This window comes from Mirounga angustirostris, unplaced genomic scaffold (genome assembly GCF_029215605.1).
Source record: "Mirounga angustirostris isolate CCGP_5_RB_7025 unplaced genomic scaffold, mMirAng1.0.hap1 SCAF_2, whole genome shotgun sequence".
Classification (NCBI taxonomy): Eukaryota; Metazoa; Chordata; class Mammalia; order Carnivora; family Phocidae; genus Mirounga; species Mirounga angustirostris.
The window spans coordinates 93765867-93781915 of NW_026991710.1; the positions used below are offsets into that span (position 1 = coordinate 93765867).

The following is a 16049-nucleotide window of genomic DNA, read 5'->3' on the forward strand; positions in this document are numbered from 1 at the left end:
AAGTTGCATGAATGTGCTCTCTCTCTCTCTCTCAAATATCTTATTGTACTGAACTCAGCCTTCTTGTGATGATGTGAGATGAAAAAAGTCCCAGAGTGATGAAATGAAGCGAGGTGAATGACATAGGCATTGGGATGGCTACAAGTGACCTGACGATACAGAAGAAGGAGGATCACCTACTTCCGGACTACAGTGGACTTAGAGTAACTGAAACCGCGGAAAGCAAAATTGTGGCTAAGGCGGGAGACTATGTATATAATTTGCTTATTAGTTATGTTCATTATTTATTGTCTGCCTAACTTGGCAAGAGCATAACCTGCACAAAGGTAAGAATTTTTATTCATTTTGTTCATTGATACATCCCAAGCCCCTAGAATTTTACCTGACAGATAGTAGAATTTAATAAATATTTGTTGAATGAATGTATATCTTTCTGCCAACACCTCCTCTGATGGCTGCTGACAAATTCACAATTTGGGTGCTCAAGAATCCTGTGAATAAAATGCTTAAGAAGCTAATCCTGATGCCAAATTCATGGACCGTGGGATAGCAAATGTTAAAGTGTATTTACCGTATACTTATTCAGCTGTCAGTGGCCCAGTGTTTTCTCTGTCCTTCAGATTTTCAAAAAGGGCCTGGTCAAGAAAACTGTAACATTCACTCAATTTTTTGAAAAGTGAAGTAAGAGTATGTAAATATAGATGAAACAACTCCTTTAGTAGACTTGACAGACCTGGGGTGGATGTTTTCACTGGAAAGGGACCATAAGGGTTTGTTGCTTTTTTGTTCGCATTAACTGTTTTATATCCTTTCTCATCCAAGATGCATGGCCATATCCACAAGCTGTTTTCTGACAAAACTAGTGGGAAACTTATTTTTCAGTCCAGGACTTTCTTTTGGTCTCCTGGTAAAAGGATCAGAGGTTTTAAAAAGCTGCAGTTTACACTTGAAAGAGCCACGGACAGCTCTAGAAATGCAGCCTGAGAATCATAGTTTAGGAGAATGATGCCTGAGACTAAATGTCCAGTATTAACACAGTTTTAATGATTAGGGCATGAAAGTCAACTGTAGAGGATTTTCCTTCCTGGATGTCTTGAAAGACCTAGAGGTTTGCTGACAGCATTTTGAAAATATTTTTGTTCATTATTTATAGGTGACTATTATGTTAGACTTTAGTTTTTTAAGGGCAAGACAGACTTTAAAAAAAAAAAAAAGATTTTATTTATTTGAGAGAGAGAGAGTAAGCCCAGCACATGAGCAGGGGGAGGGGCAGAAGCAGACTCCCTGTTGAGCAGGGAGCCCAGGAGCATGACCTAACCAACTGAGCCACCCAGGCGCCCTGCAAGACAGACTTCTCTTAAATCACAGTCTACCTAGCACCATGTGCAGGTGGCAGGTATTCTTACAAAGAGCGAACATCTGTGAAGCCATTTCCAGATAGAAGCCTGTGGGCTAATTTATTTCCATTGAAAAAGTTATGGCCATTAATAGAGAACTTAAAATCACATCCCCACCGTATCTACTTTGTGTAAGAGTAGGATCATCATAAATGTTATAGATTAACAAAATAACATTTTTCTCTATGAAATAGCCAAGTGGAAACACCTCTTATTTGCAAAATCCATATTATAAATAATATATAAATATATTTTACATATTTATATATTTAAAATACATATATGTTTTATATATTTTTATATTTTTATACATAAATAATATGGTTGTTAGAAAATTGCCTATTTGTAAAGATTTTTGTTGTTAAGATGAATAATATAATTTTATCTAGAAACTAGATCAGGAAAACCACACTAAATTTGCTAGTGCTGTAAAATAAGTCATTTTAATAATAAAGACACATAAATAAAGTGTTTATGACAGAAACAATAAAGTTGTCTCTCAACCCCATACAACACTGAATTTCCAAGTAATTTGTAAGGAATATATTCATCTTTTTACATTCAAAATAATGGTTGAACAGTGATGATTATCATTTATTCTGACTAATTTTCTTTTTATATTCTATGAATTCACACAGTATTACAGTAATTTATAGTATTACAGTGCTTGGTAATCTTGAAGATATGAAATAAACTTCTAACAGTATATAGAAAATAAAAATAAAAGTCATTTGTATAACTTTTTATGAAAACAAAATAATATTTTTTCTGTAAAATAAATTATGTACTTTACGTTGAAATGTCATTCTGTTAAAGTGTTTAGAAAATAGTTACATTCACGTTTTGGCAGTGTGCTCAAACATTCTTATTTGCCATTCCCTCATGCGTGATAAAATGAGGTGCAAGCTGTTTACACAGGAGGAAACAGCTTATTTTCACAGGAAGGGAAATGATACGTGAAATGGAATTAATTTAAAAAACCAAGTATCATAAGATGGAGATACAATAATTCACTAAGAGAAAATATTTTTCAAGGCCTTTTGAGGTGAGGCAACCTTTGTACTTGATCAAAGGTACTTTTCATCCTGCTACCCTGTAACTTGCATGAAATTAACATATTCATGGCTTGCAGTTTAAAGCAAGTGTTTGGTCCTTCGTCGGAAACACAGCAGCTGAAATCCTTAAGGAGCACTTTCACAAAGGAGCAAAAGAAATCAGCATCTCCATTCTCCTCCACGTGTGGCTCGCAAGGGTAGCACCTTTGGCACTGAATAGCCCTGTTTTCCCCGTGGCCAACACGCGAAAGTAAGTCTGGTGCTTATGGCCGTGGTAGCATCGAGCCAGATTTGCTGGTTTACCTAGAAAACAGCTAAAAGACTAAGACCGACTTAAGTTTAACCAGCCAGGAAAAAACGTGTACTTATCCACGGTGATGGCAAACATCAGAACGGCAATTTGAAAATGAACCTGCTTTCTGCTGTTGCTTCTTGGTCTTACTTTTCTTCTGCTTTTTCTCAGCCTTATTTTTGCTTGGCTTCTTTCTCTTGTGTTCCTCTTTATACCATGGTCCCCAGACTCCCCCATTGAGCCGAGGGTTACTCCTGGGGTCTTTGGGGGGGTACCTGACAGGCACTGCGGTTTTGTTGAACTGCGAGAGCCTCCGCAGCAGCTGCTTCACGATTCCAGGATACCTGTGAGACAGGTCCACTCTCTCATAGGGGTCGGCTGTGATGTTGAACAGCCATATGCTTTTGCTGGTCGACAAGGTGATTCGTTCGTTGTGCCAGCGGTTGGGCCCCAGGTTGCTGAAAGACTGAGGGGGCACCCAGTCACTGTAGCCAGGGTTTCCTGTAAGCAGTTTCCAGTGCTGCACCCTGATGGCTGACTGGATGGCGGTGTTCCAGATCCCGTAGCCTGCTGCCCAGGAGCCATTTTTTGCCTTGGTATAAATGGGGTCAATGTTGTGCAAAATATCCACCCGGGGCGAACGAAGGCCCTCACTTATGGTTTCCCAGACATCGTAGCCATCCAGCTGAATGTCCTCATCAATCTGTCCTTCAGCCAGTGAAATCAGAGTGGGGTACCAGTCGGTGATGTGCACAAGCTCCTTACACACGGTTCCCTTGTTTTTCAGAAGTGGACTATGCACAAAGCCGATAGCCCGAATGCCCCCTTCCCAGTATGTCCCTTTGCTACCTCTGAGAGGCCAGTTACTTCCTCCTGCTGTGGGCTGGCCACCATTATCTGAAGAGTATATGATAATGCTGTTGTTATAGAAACCATAAGTCTTCAGGGCCAGGGTCACATTGTTGATTGCTTCATCTAAGCAGGAAAGCATGGCAGCGTACCTCCGCCTATTTATGTTGATAATGGATCTGTAGTGTTCAAAATACCTGCCGGGGGCTTGCAGTGGTGAGTGAACAGCTTGGTAGGCAATATATAGAAATATAGGCTTTCTGGGGTCATGAGAAGCTAAGATTTGCTGAACTCTTTGAGTGTACATCTGTGTGGAGTAGATGCCATTGTCATAGTCCCAGGCAGCGTTGTCATTTTCATACAAGTCATAGCCACACATCCCAGGACTGTCACATTTGTAGTGCGTATAGTAATCACCACTTCCCAGGAGGGAACCAAAAAAGGTATCAAATCCTCTCTTGGTGGGCATACATTCTTTTCTATAAAAACCCAAGTGCCATTTTCCAACCATATGTGTTGAATAGCCAACCTCCTTCAGCTTCTGAGGTAGGGTTGCATTGTCCAGAGGTAAGCAGTTGGGTTGGGTAGGTCTTATGATAGAATGTTGAAGTCCGGTGTGTATCTGATACCTTGACAAGAGTAAAAATGTGGTCAGTGCAGGATAAAAGAGGTATTACAATGATTCTTAAATTAAACAATGGTTCTGTGCGGAGAAACTTTACCCCGAATGAAATAGGACCAATTCAGCATTTCTACTGTTGACTCAGAAGTCTTAGCCTAATTAGCTTCATATTTAACATTTGAAATACAGTTGACTCTAAATTAGTACTTTTGAAACTAAGATTTTACCCCTTACCTCAAAGTGCTTTTGTTGTTTTTTTGAGAGAGAGTGCGAGTGGGATGGGGGAGGGGCAGAAGGAGAGAGAATCTTGAGCATGGAGCTCAGAGCCCTACACAGGGCTCCATCTCCTGACCCTGATCATGACCTGGGCCGAAATCAAGAGTTGGACGCTTAACCGACTGAGCCACCCAGGCACCCGTATCTCAAGTGTTTTTAAAGTTCTTTTAATGGAATTAATCTGAATAAACTGTAATCTCTTAATTAATTATATGACATAGAAAACTAATGTGATGAGGAAAAGGATACAAATGTTAGAGTAGTATTATTATTAGTTTTTAGTCTAGGGACCTCACATTAGCTTCCGAATCATTTCCTGAGATCTATTTCAAGCTAATTCTGAAGCACTAAAAATAGAAGCAAAAGTTATATAAAAGTCTGCTGTTTGATTGTCAAAAAATACTTTATAATTAGTTCCCAACCTGTTAGATCTCTGTAAAGAGAAAGGGAATTTTTCTGGCTCCCAATACATTATTTTGGGAAAACCATTTTAGAGTAAGGGTTTTAGCTAATGCTAAGGAAGGATTACATTTTCCCAAAAACAGCAGGAAACAAGTCCTTTCATATTTTTTCCAGTGTCTCCATTTAAAAAAAAATTACATTCACTTATAGTCTAAGAAAACAAGGCAAACGTTATACATTAAAATTAAGTGAATGTTAGTTTCCAGCATTGTTCTTTTCCCAAGGATATATTGCCAAGGACTTTTCCTCAGAGAATGGTTATCATCACATAAGTGTATGAATTTTCATTTGGGTCAAGATGTGTTTATTAGGTTCATGACATTTAAAAGCAATTGATTCCATAGTTATTACATAAGTTCAAAAGGACTTTTAAAATAGAAAATACAGAAATTCTGAGAAAATGAAGGTTGCAGAAGGTAGATATGAAAATATTCTTGGAATCAAGTTACAAAGAGTAATATTGAGATCAAAATAAAAAATTTTTAAAATTAATTTAACCTGCAAGGCCAACATGTCATACATACCTTGGGTGAATACTGCAATTTATTTAAATTTTCACATGATAGTATAGTGTAACTGAATTCTTTTGAAGCATCAGTTGCAGTAACCTTGATGGTTTTGTAGGATCCATAGGGAAATTCGGTCACTAATGCAAAGCAGCATTCAACATGGGGCCCTGTCTACTCTGCTGATCATTAAGCTGTCAAAGTTTCACAATTATCACGATTGTGGTCATTTAAAATGTGATAAACTCTCAAAGAAATAAGCATTTCATAAGCATTATTTAGCACCCAATTCATAAAGTATTGTTACTATCCTTGATAATTTCCGATGATCCAGTTCAGGATCCAAAACATTTACTTGTGAAACCACCGATTTTGTATGAGTACATGACAAATTGGTAACACCTATCAATGTAAGCATTGAGTAAATTTAAAAATGGAAAATCTGCATGGGTAAGAATTCTAATGAATTATTAACTAAATTATTCTATGCAGAAAATGTACTTGGCCAGCGTATCTATTCAACTCATTGAATGGCTAACCAATTCAAGTCTTTCTAATCAAACTGGGCATTTTCTCAGCTAGTCCTAAAAGCAAAAGTAATTTAGCCTTTTGAAAAGCATGAAATACAGAAAATGCTCACAAAAAGAGTAGGAAAGAAGAGGTCTGCTTCTTTCAGGAGAGGATACAGTGTTAGCAGATAAGTAAGAGACATCATCAGAACTATTAACTGTATAGTTTCTGTTTTCCCCACAACCTAAAACAGTTTTCATATTGGAAAATTTAGAACCGACAACATAAAGGTTGGGCAGCAGCTCATGAATACAAGCGATCTTCTCAGGACAGACTCTTATTAAATGGATTCAAGATTTTGGGGCCAAATTGGTGACGTTTGGGGTAGAATTTGTGGCATGGGTTAAGGGTAGAGTTTGGGGGTCAGACAGACCTGAGATTGAATTTGCTCCACTGCTTATTAGCTGTGTGACTTTGGGCAGTACTTAACCCCTCTGATCCTCAGTTTCCTCATCTGTAAAACAGGGATAATAATACATATTGGGTCGTTGTAGCATTGAAAGAAAGCATAGAATCTGATAAGGAGACTACATCAATAGATGACAGGTTTTGCTATTATTACTTCCAAGTTCTGAGTCATATGTTACTTACATATTTGTACAAAGTTTTATTATTTATAGGCCTTCTTTCACATGCATTATTACATTTAGTCCTCACTACAACAGTAAGAAGTAGGATGCTTTTACATTAATTTTATAGATAGAATAGAGATATAGAGATGACCCCCAACTCCTCCAGCCTGCCCACCAAGCTGGGAAATGATTCCTGAATGACAGGAGTTAAATCTGATGCTCTCTCTATTCAAGAGTTAAAATCAGTACTTCTTGGATGCCTGGTTGGCTCAGTCAGTTGAGCATCTGCCTTTGGCTCGGGTTGTGATCCGGGGGTCCTGGGATCAAGCCCCACATCAGGCTCCTTGCTCAGCGGGAAGCCTGCTTCTCCCTCTCCCACTCCCCCTGCTTGTGTTCCCCCTCCCTCTCTCTCTGACAAATAAATACATAAAATCTTAAAAAAAAAATAAAATCAGTACTTTTTGAAAAATCAAAGAGCAGGGGAAAAATGCCATCAGTTTTGAGAAGCAAATCTGTTCTAACTTTCTAATTAAAGAAAGGAAGGATTTTTGTAAATCAAATAGTGAGGTTTATATTGATCCCAGAAAAATCTGAGAACAATTTTTAAGTAGATGATTCGTGAGTATTTCAAAAAGCTAAGTTAGCTTCATTTTCTTTTCTTCTCTGTGTTATTTTATTTAGTTAATTTAAAAAAATTTTTAAGCTTCATTTTCTTTTTTAAAAAATGTCAGTATTAGGTAAACAGTTTAGGAAAATGATGGGCATTTCAAAAATCTGTTCATTTTCTTTTTAATCTGCTCATTTTCTTATAAAATAATGAAAAAATAACTGTATGGTAACATTGTATATTCACCATAAGAATGATGTTACACATTAATACAAATTAAGGCATATAGATAATTTTCATTTACATGATTTCTCTGGCTTATACAAGTCTGTGGATGAGGCAGGAGTGTTCCATTTATTATTTTCATCTAATAACAACAAAAACAAAAAACACTGAAACTCAGAGTAATTCAGTGGTTTGTCAAGTTTCACAGCTGTAAGTCTTGAAAAAAAAATCTGGAATCCAGATTTTTGGCATTAGAGGCTTTTCCATGAACACTCATAGATTATTGGACAGCTAGACCCATTTCAAGTTTGGATTAATTTATTTGCATTAATCTTCAGTATTTATTCATTTGCTCAGTTAAGCAGTATACTGAGTGTAAAATGTGTGCCAGGGACTAAGTTGTTGTTTGTTTTGTCTACCACCTCCTGGTACCCAAAGCTTTGATATCCTTAAGTGAGCTCTAAGTCAAGATCCTTCTTGCAATGGGAGTGACTTTAAAGTATGAGTTCTTGGGGCGCCTGGGTGGCTCAGGCATTAAGTGTCTGCCTTCAGCTCAGGTCGTGATCCCAGGTCCTGGGATCGAGCCCTGCATCGGGCTTCCTGCTCTGCAGGAAGCCTGCTTCTCCCTCTCCCACTCCCCCTGCTTGTGTTCCCTCTCTCGCTATATCTCTCTCTGTCAAATAAATAAATAAAATCTTTAAAAAAATAAAAATAAAAAAATAAAGTATGAGTTCTCTGAACCCTGGGATCAGGTGGGGATGGAGACAGTGCTTTCAGTCATGGAGAACAGCACTGAATGCTAAGAAATTATTTTCTTTCAGGAAGGAGATGGTTGGAATCCAGGGAAGAATCTTTGGCTTGATAGTGACTCTAACTTGGCAGCAGCAACTAGCTTGATGATCAATAAGTCTTCAAAATACACTACAAAATAGTATATTGATTAATTCGTTGAAGACTGCTGATCTGGGAAGTAGTCTCTGGAACAGTACAACAGGGCTCTTTCCTCGGCTTCAACACACTGGTCATTATTATCCACTATATCCATTATATCCATTATTATAATCCATTATATATCCATATCCATTATCATCCATTATTATCCATGACTTGAACAAAGAAACAGAAGAAATGCTTATCATCTAGGAGGAATAGCTGATATTATAAGTGGCATAATCAAGGCTCAAAATAATATAAATGACCTGAAATGTCAAAACAAAGAAAGTGAGACATAGATCAAAAATCAAGGAAGCGCTCAAAGAGTGAAGGGAATGTCAAAAAGATGCAGAAGCCTGAACGAGGGGGATCTCATGGCCAAATATGGGACAATGCAAGTATCAAAATAAATGATGGTAAGAAATAGTAAAAAATTATACCCACTGAATAAAATAGAAACCCTGAGTCCATACTAATATAAATAAATTGGTAAATAATAAAAGTTTGCTATGGAATGGGATAATGACATAGTCGCACAGTACCTCCCCACAAAACATGTAATAAAAGAGTAACTGTACAGCGACGCCTGGGTGGCTCAGTCGGTTAAGCGTCTGCCTTCAGCAGCTCAGGTCATGGTCCCAGGGTCTTGGGGTCAACTCCCGCATTGGGCTCCTTGCTCAGTGGAGAGCCCGCCTCTCTCTCTGCCTGCTCCCCCTGCTTGTGTGCTCTCTCTCTGACAAATAAATAAACAAAATCTTTAAAAGAGTAACTGTACAGTGAAAGCACCTGATAAACACCATATTAATCTAGCGATCAAAGTTAACATCACCAATAACTGGGACAAACCAACATCATGTGCCTCCAGATAGGATGTAATGAAAGGAGCACAGCACTGTTTCTGTGTGTCAGCCTAAGATGCATCACCTCAATCTCGTCCCGAGAAAACAATGGGCAAACCCAAATTGAGGGATATTCTACAAAATAACCGGTCTAAAATATTCAAAAGTGTCCAGATAATGTAAGTCAAAGAAGGAATGAGTTAATTTTTCCAATTTGAAAGAGAATAAGGAAACCTGACAAATAATTGCAGCATGTGATTCTGAATTGGAATAGTTATGATAAAGGACATACTTTGAGAACTGGCAAATTTTTAATAGGGTCTAAGGATTAAATGGGAATAACAATGTTAATTTCTTGATTTTGATAGTCTTGTGACCAGCGTAGAAAGAGATTTTGTCAGAAATATAAAGTATTAGAGATGATGGGGCATCAGGTTGGCAGTGAACTCCCAAATGGTCCAGAAAAAAATATTATTTGTGTTGTACTTGTATGGTACTTGACTTTTCCCGCAAGTATGAGATTGTTTCAAAATTTTTTTAGAAAGTGTAAGAAAATCTAATTGGGACAAATGGAAGGCACTGCATGTTAAGAAGCAGTGATTTACATGTTCGTTATGGATCTGGGAAGTTGGATATATCAGATTATGAATTTGGAAAAAAGCAAAGAGTTAAAATGCTAATAAGATCTTACATTATATAAGGGCAGTGTGCGGATTCTAAGAAGTAATAATCCTACTCTGGGCTAATCAGAACATATCTGGAATAGAGTATTCAATATTTAAGCATGATCCCCCAAATACATGTACATTTATTTATTTATAAATGACACACATGCAGGACTGTACTAATTTATCAACATTATAAGCATACATGAAATAGAAATTAAGAAGAATGGGATAAAAATAAATAGAAATAGAATTTCTGGTATTTGTTCTTGTATCCTAATGAATGACCCTGCATTGCCCTGGAGTGTATATATTCCAGTGTGGAGACCACTGGTACAGAAAGTTGCTTGTAAGGAGATGAGAATTGAAACACAGGGATTAATGAGAAGGCTATTACAGGAGTGTGGGTCAAAGATGATGGTGGCCTGGACTACCACCTAGTGGCAGTGAAAATGGACGTAAGTGGGTAAATCAGATGTATAATTTAAATTTAGAACTGATAGGACAAAATCAGTGAAGGGAGGGTAGTGGGAAAGGAAAAGGAAAAAAAATCAAGGACTTCTGAATTTGTGGCTTTCATATTTTGGTGAACAGTGGACGGACCAGCTGATCTCTGTTTCGTTCCAAAGTATACAATTATGACTAATGGATAACATTACAAAATGGTAGATTGCAAAACAACAACAACAATGCAAACAACAACAACTACAAAACCCCACAACTAAAAGAAGAAAACAAAAATAACAAAATAGACTACATAGTCACCTGCCAGGGATTCTTTAAAAGATGTATTTGAATTGGGAAAGGAGTACTAGGTTACCTCTAAGGTGCCTTCTAAACCTGAGAATTCATGGATCAAGGATGACAGGTCAACGTTTCCTTAAAGAATGCTGTGCAACCTCAGAGCAGTTTTACAAAAACAAGTTTATAATATTATGTACAGGTGTTTGATAAAGAAATTTCCATAATGCATCCATATATACTTAAGTTCTTTCTTTGAATAATATAAAGTTAGCTTAAAAAATAGGTTTTTCACATATTTTCTTTTTTTTTTTTTAAGATTTATTTATTTATTTGACAGAGAGAGAGACAGCGAGAGAGGGAACACAAGCAGGGGGAGTGGTAGAGGGAGAAGCAGGCTCCCTGCCCGATGCGGGGCTCGATTCCAGGACCCCGGGATCATGACCCGCAGGCTTCCCGCAGAGCAGGGAGCCCGATGCGGGGCTCCATTCCAGGACCCCGGGATCATGACCCGAGCCGAAGGCAGACACTCAACCGACTGAGCCACCCAGGCGCCTCTCACATAATATTTTCTGAATGCAGTAATCATGATTAAAAAATAAACTAATTTTGAAATTTATTCTACTTTTTTGTTACCATCTGGGTACCATGTGAAGAAAATTCCATATGAACAATAGTGAACCTAGAGTTGATGCCACATCTGTTAACATCAATAGCCATCATTCTCACTTTCCTGCCAACTTAAAAGACAAAAGCTAAGTGGGCCTTTCAGCTTGGCATTAGAATGTGTAAAGACTTCTGTAATCTTTTTAAATGTTAATTTATATCACTGGGTTCTGGCAGTGGCAGTAGTTTTGAATTCTCTTTTGTCTAGGAATGTCTAATATAATATTATTGTTTTAATCCAATTACATAGTTAATGTACCCTTATAAATACAAGATACTTATAAAGATAAAACATGAATCCTCACAGTTCCATGCAGACTCCAATGTCTAGGATTGTTACAGAATACAAAATCAGCCAATATGCAGGAGAAATTGGTATTTTGAAGGGAAGGAACCAGGTATAAGACACTAGGTTATGAATCAAATGTCACTCAGATATTTATAAATTAGAAAAATATAACTAATTTTCCATATTCTGAAAGGTATTCCTTCATCACTTCCTTCCAAAAGACTCTTTTATCTCAAAGACTGTCATTCTATTTATAGGCCTTAATTTCTTTCATCTTTCAGTTAATTATATCTTCTGACAAAGGGTGTAAGTGGGAGAGAGGTACCATAACAACTCAATGTCTAGATTTTTATCTCATGAATGAATGGATATTCATTGGATATTCATTCATGAGATGAAAAACTCGTCATGGTTTAGAATGAATCACTTATTTAAAACTCATTCACCTACAATGAGCCAGACACTGCTAACTTTGGGGGTCATAAATTTGTAGAAGATGATTCCTGCTCAGAAAGCACTCAGTTAGTGAGCCTTCTTACTCAACTATAGACCCCAACAGTTAAAATCAGAAATAGATAAGATCATTTAATTCATGCTCTAAGTAAAACCCATTGTGCTTATTTCTTATCACACTTTCTTGAGGCATTAATGAAGGTGTCTTGCAATGACTGGAACATTCTAACCACCAGCCCAGAAAAGCCCAGATAGCAATGGACTGCCCAGAAGACCACACATCCCCCTCCCCACCCATGTTCATGGGCTGAACACATACTGACCCCTATCCATGATCATGTACTCTGCCTGCTCTCTTGCACGTACCTCCAACCTCCATCCTCTCCTTATAAAATTTCAGGTTGCCAGTGAAGAGGTCAGTTGTTAAGGCTTGAGCCTGCCACCTCCCCAGCTGCCTGCACCCAAAATAAATTTCTCTCCATCTCTTTTCTAAAACCCCCTCTTGAATTATTGGCTTCTCTTGTGACAAGTTTATCTGAATTTGTTGGACAACACTGTTGGCAAACCCAGCCAGGAGCTATGCTTTTGATTTGTCAGGATTCCTCGGGATGGAGCAGTTGGCTGTGGCAACACACCAGGGCTTCCCCTCATTTCCTGAATTAGAGGCTATGAAAGATGGTTAGGTAGCAAGTCTAGTGTTAGAGACAGACAACGATTAGAGGATTATCATGACAGGAGTAAACACTGCAAGAAGACAACCACAGCATTCTCTGAGTACTCACAGAAGGTCAGGAAATGCTCTCAAAAGGGGCCATGTTTGATCTAAGTGCATTAATAGGGGTATGTAGGTGAATATGGGGAAAAGGCAGATATGTGAAACACCCAGAACAATATGGAAAAAAACACGTAGTCACAAGGGAACATGAATCTGAGGTGATTGTTGAGGGAGGAGGTGCGGCCAGGTGAAGAGTTGAAGGGAAGGCAAAGAGAGTATTTCAATAAGAGGAGTAGAATGTTCAAATGCACAAAGGGAGAGAATTTGGCCCTCTGTGGATCAACAGTTCAGGATATGAGAACAGAGATTCAGACATATCTTCATGGAAGATGAGACTACACAGACAAGTAGGTGCCAAGTTACATAGAGTTGTATTATAGCATACAGCTATACAAAGGTTTTTGTACTTAATGTGATACTCACAAGAAACCACCGACATACTTTTGAAAAGAGTAATACATAATAAAAGTCTGCATTAGAAAAAACACTCTGATTGTAGTGTGAAGGGTAGATTGTAGTGGAACAAGACAAAGGCAGGGATGTTTTGCCCTAGTGTAAGAGATAAACACTGACAGCTGAAACAGAGATGTGTGACAGTAAGGATGAGGGGAGGACTCTAACGAGGCACATCTGAGTGGGCTATAGGCTGTGGGGAACATGGGACAGGGGATGTTAAAAATGAGTCCCAAGTGTCTGGGCTGGGTGGTGGGGTGAAAGGAGTTTTCTTGCATTAAGTTAAGAAATGTAGGAAGAAGAACAGGAATGAATAGGAAGATGATGAATCCTGCTCTGTTTGGTTGGAAGCACCTGTAAGATATCCAGGTAGAGATGTATACGATGAAATAGCTCTAAGATTTGAGACTCATGAGCATATAGGTGGTGGGTGAATTCATGGGAGCTCATGAGACCATCTAAAGATAGAGACTGAGGGCCAAAGATGGAGCCCAGGAAATGCTATCACTCAGAAGAAAAGCAAGAGCACCAGTGAAAGAGTTTGAGATGAAATAGCTAGTGTGTGAACTAGAGTAGTAAAGGGCAGTTTTAGAGTTGACAGCATCACATACGGTAGAGAAGCCGAGAGGTGAGAATTAAAAGACATCAACTGAACTTGGCAATAAGCCTGTATGACCTTGTAGGAGACAAGGGCAGGCTGCCTCAAGACGGGCTACTTTAGCATGAAATTTATTTTGAGTTAAACACAGCAAATTCAGAAAAAGCTCTTTACCTACCTCACAACTTCCTGGATGTACCAGGAAGAGAGATATTAACATAAGTTCCTTTTTACCTAAGAAACTTGACCATATAATAGGGTAAACTTTGTTTTCCAAACATCTCCCCTCACCTTCCTGCTAATAGACTTCCTTTCCTCTGTATCCCCAAATCCTTACCCCTCAGCCCAGAAAGTCAAATAAACCTCATGTTGCCTGTCTCTGGAAGTTCATGTCTGTGTGGATTTCCCATATATATGAAACTAAATTTGATTTTCTCCTGTTAATCTGTCTTATGTCAATTTGATTCTTAGTCCAGCTAGAAGGACCTTGAAGGGCAGAGGGAATTCTTTCTCCCTGACAACCTGGTAAACCATATTTTAGTAGAAATCCAGATTTTAGTGAGTTGAGACCTGAATGGAATATGAAAACTGTGAAAATACTAATTTTCCACAAAAGTGGAGTTGGGATGCTAGAAGGAACCATACCACTCAACATCAATTACAGGAAGAATTGTCAATTATAGACCCCAACAAAAGAATCTTCCACAGGAAAGAATGATCAATTATAGGCCCTACCAGGAAAAGATATACACTGCATCTCCTACAAGAAATCAACTACTCCAGTTTCTCAGCCAATGAGAAACCATCATCCCCCTGAACTCTTACTTTTCTTCAATGGATTTTAGTTCAGAACAACCCCTCCCAACTTCCTCCTTGTCTATAAAATAATCTTCCTCTCCTTTGTCTGTTGGACTTGCCTATGGTTTTGCTATAGCTTGCAGGTCCTGAATTGTAATTCTTTACCATTCCTGAATAAACCCACTTTGCTGGTAAAATAATTGGCTTTTTTTTTTATGTTGACAAAATGTATAGATGGTGAGTATAAACTATTTCAAGATGTATAAATGGAAGAAGGAAAAAAAAAAGAATATGGTGGGGCTCCAAGTGCTGATGTGGTGAAATGCTTATGATATATTGTTGAGTAAAAGAGCATCTGGCTATGGCAGAATATCTATGGTATTATTACATTTTTATAACAAAAAATGTGTACATTCCACGAGGACAGGGACTGTTCACTGCTGTTCTGCATCACCTGGCTCATCATATAGGACATCAATAAAATTTTGTTGAATGATTAAATGAATGAGAGTGAGTGTATATTCACAGAAAGAAAAAGAGAAAGAAAAAATTGTAAAGATATACTCCAAATAGTTAGACATGATTATTTCCAGGGAGATAATAATAAGGGGAAGCTTTCACTCCTGATATATAAATTTACATATAATTTATATATATTATAAATGAAACTTAGATGAAAGGGTGTTACAAAATTAGCTTACTCTACTCAGACTAATTACATATGGGACTAATTTTTAATTTAAAATAAAAAAAGAAATTAAATGCTAAACGAATGAAAATGTTCATCTCATCAAGGAACATTCTTCCTATTAGGGACATCTATTCAGGAGACCACATTGAGACCAGAAGAAAGCAGATGGAATGAGCTAAATGAATTCTATAATTGTCTTAGAAGACAGAGAAAATGCTCCATTTAACAACAAAAAAAAAAAAAAAAAAAAAAAGGAATAACTTGTCAAGTAACTTAAAAATTCCTGGCTTTGAATGGTCTTTCCTCATCATCAGTGCCTGCTGTTCGTCCTTGCAATTGCCTTGCTCATCCACAATATGTTAACATTTACAACATCAAAGCTTTTGCTACACTGAATAAAGTCTTCCTGGTCTCATTAGAAACATGGCTGCAAATTACATGTTAAGTGACTTCTTTCTGGAAATTTTCCTTTTAATCTTGAAGCCGGCGTCCATCTTGCCAGTTCAGATGAAAGAATGAACACCAGAGGTCATAGTGCCCCAGGCAGGGCTGGACTGACCAAGGAACCTGTAGGAATGCAACTCTACTTGCTTTTAGGTATTAATCAGCACTACCCTAAAGATATAATCACCAGATGCACGAAATGAATCTCTAGCATAAAGAATAAAGATATTTTTCAGATTCTAAGTCTCTTGAGATGGAAAAGACCTCCAGG

The 16049-nt window shown here is 37.9% G+C and overlaps 1 protein-coding gene across 2 annotated transcripts in view; it reads right to left on the reverse strand.

The window, feature by feature from the left end:
- Nucleotides 1–889: 889 nt before the first annotated feature.
- The window catches only part of ARSJ (arylsulfatase family member J), a 79851-nt gene continuing 64691 nt past the window's right edge, over nucleotides 890–16049 (reverse strand). For both annotated transcript variants that reach the window (XM_045880532.3, XM_064584978.1), the window contains exon 2: nucleotides 890–4222. In XM_045880532.3, the coding sequence (XP_045736488.1) occupies nucleotides 2818–4222 (1405 nt within the window). In that variant the 3' untranslated portion in view covers nucleotides 890–2817. The remainder of the gene's footprint in view (nucleotides 4223–16049) is intronic.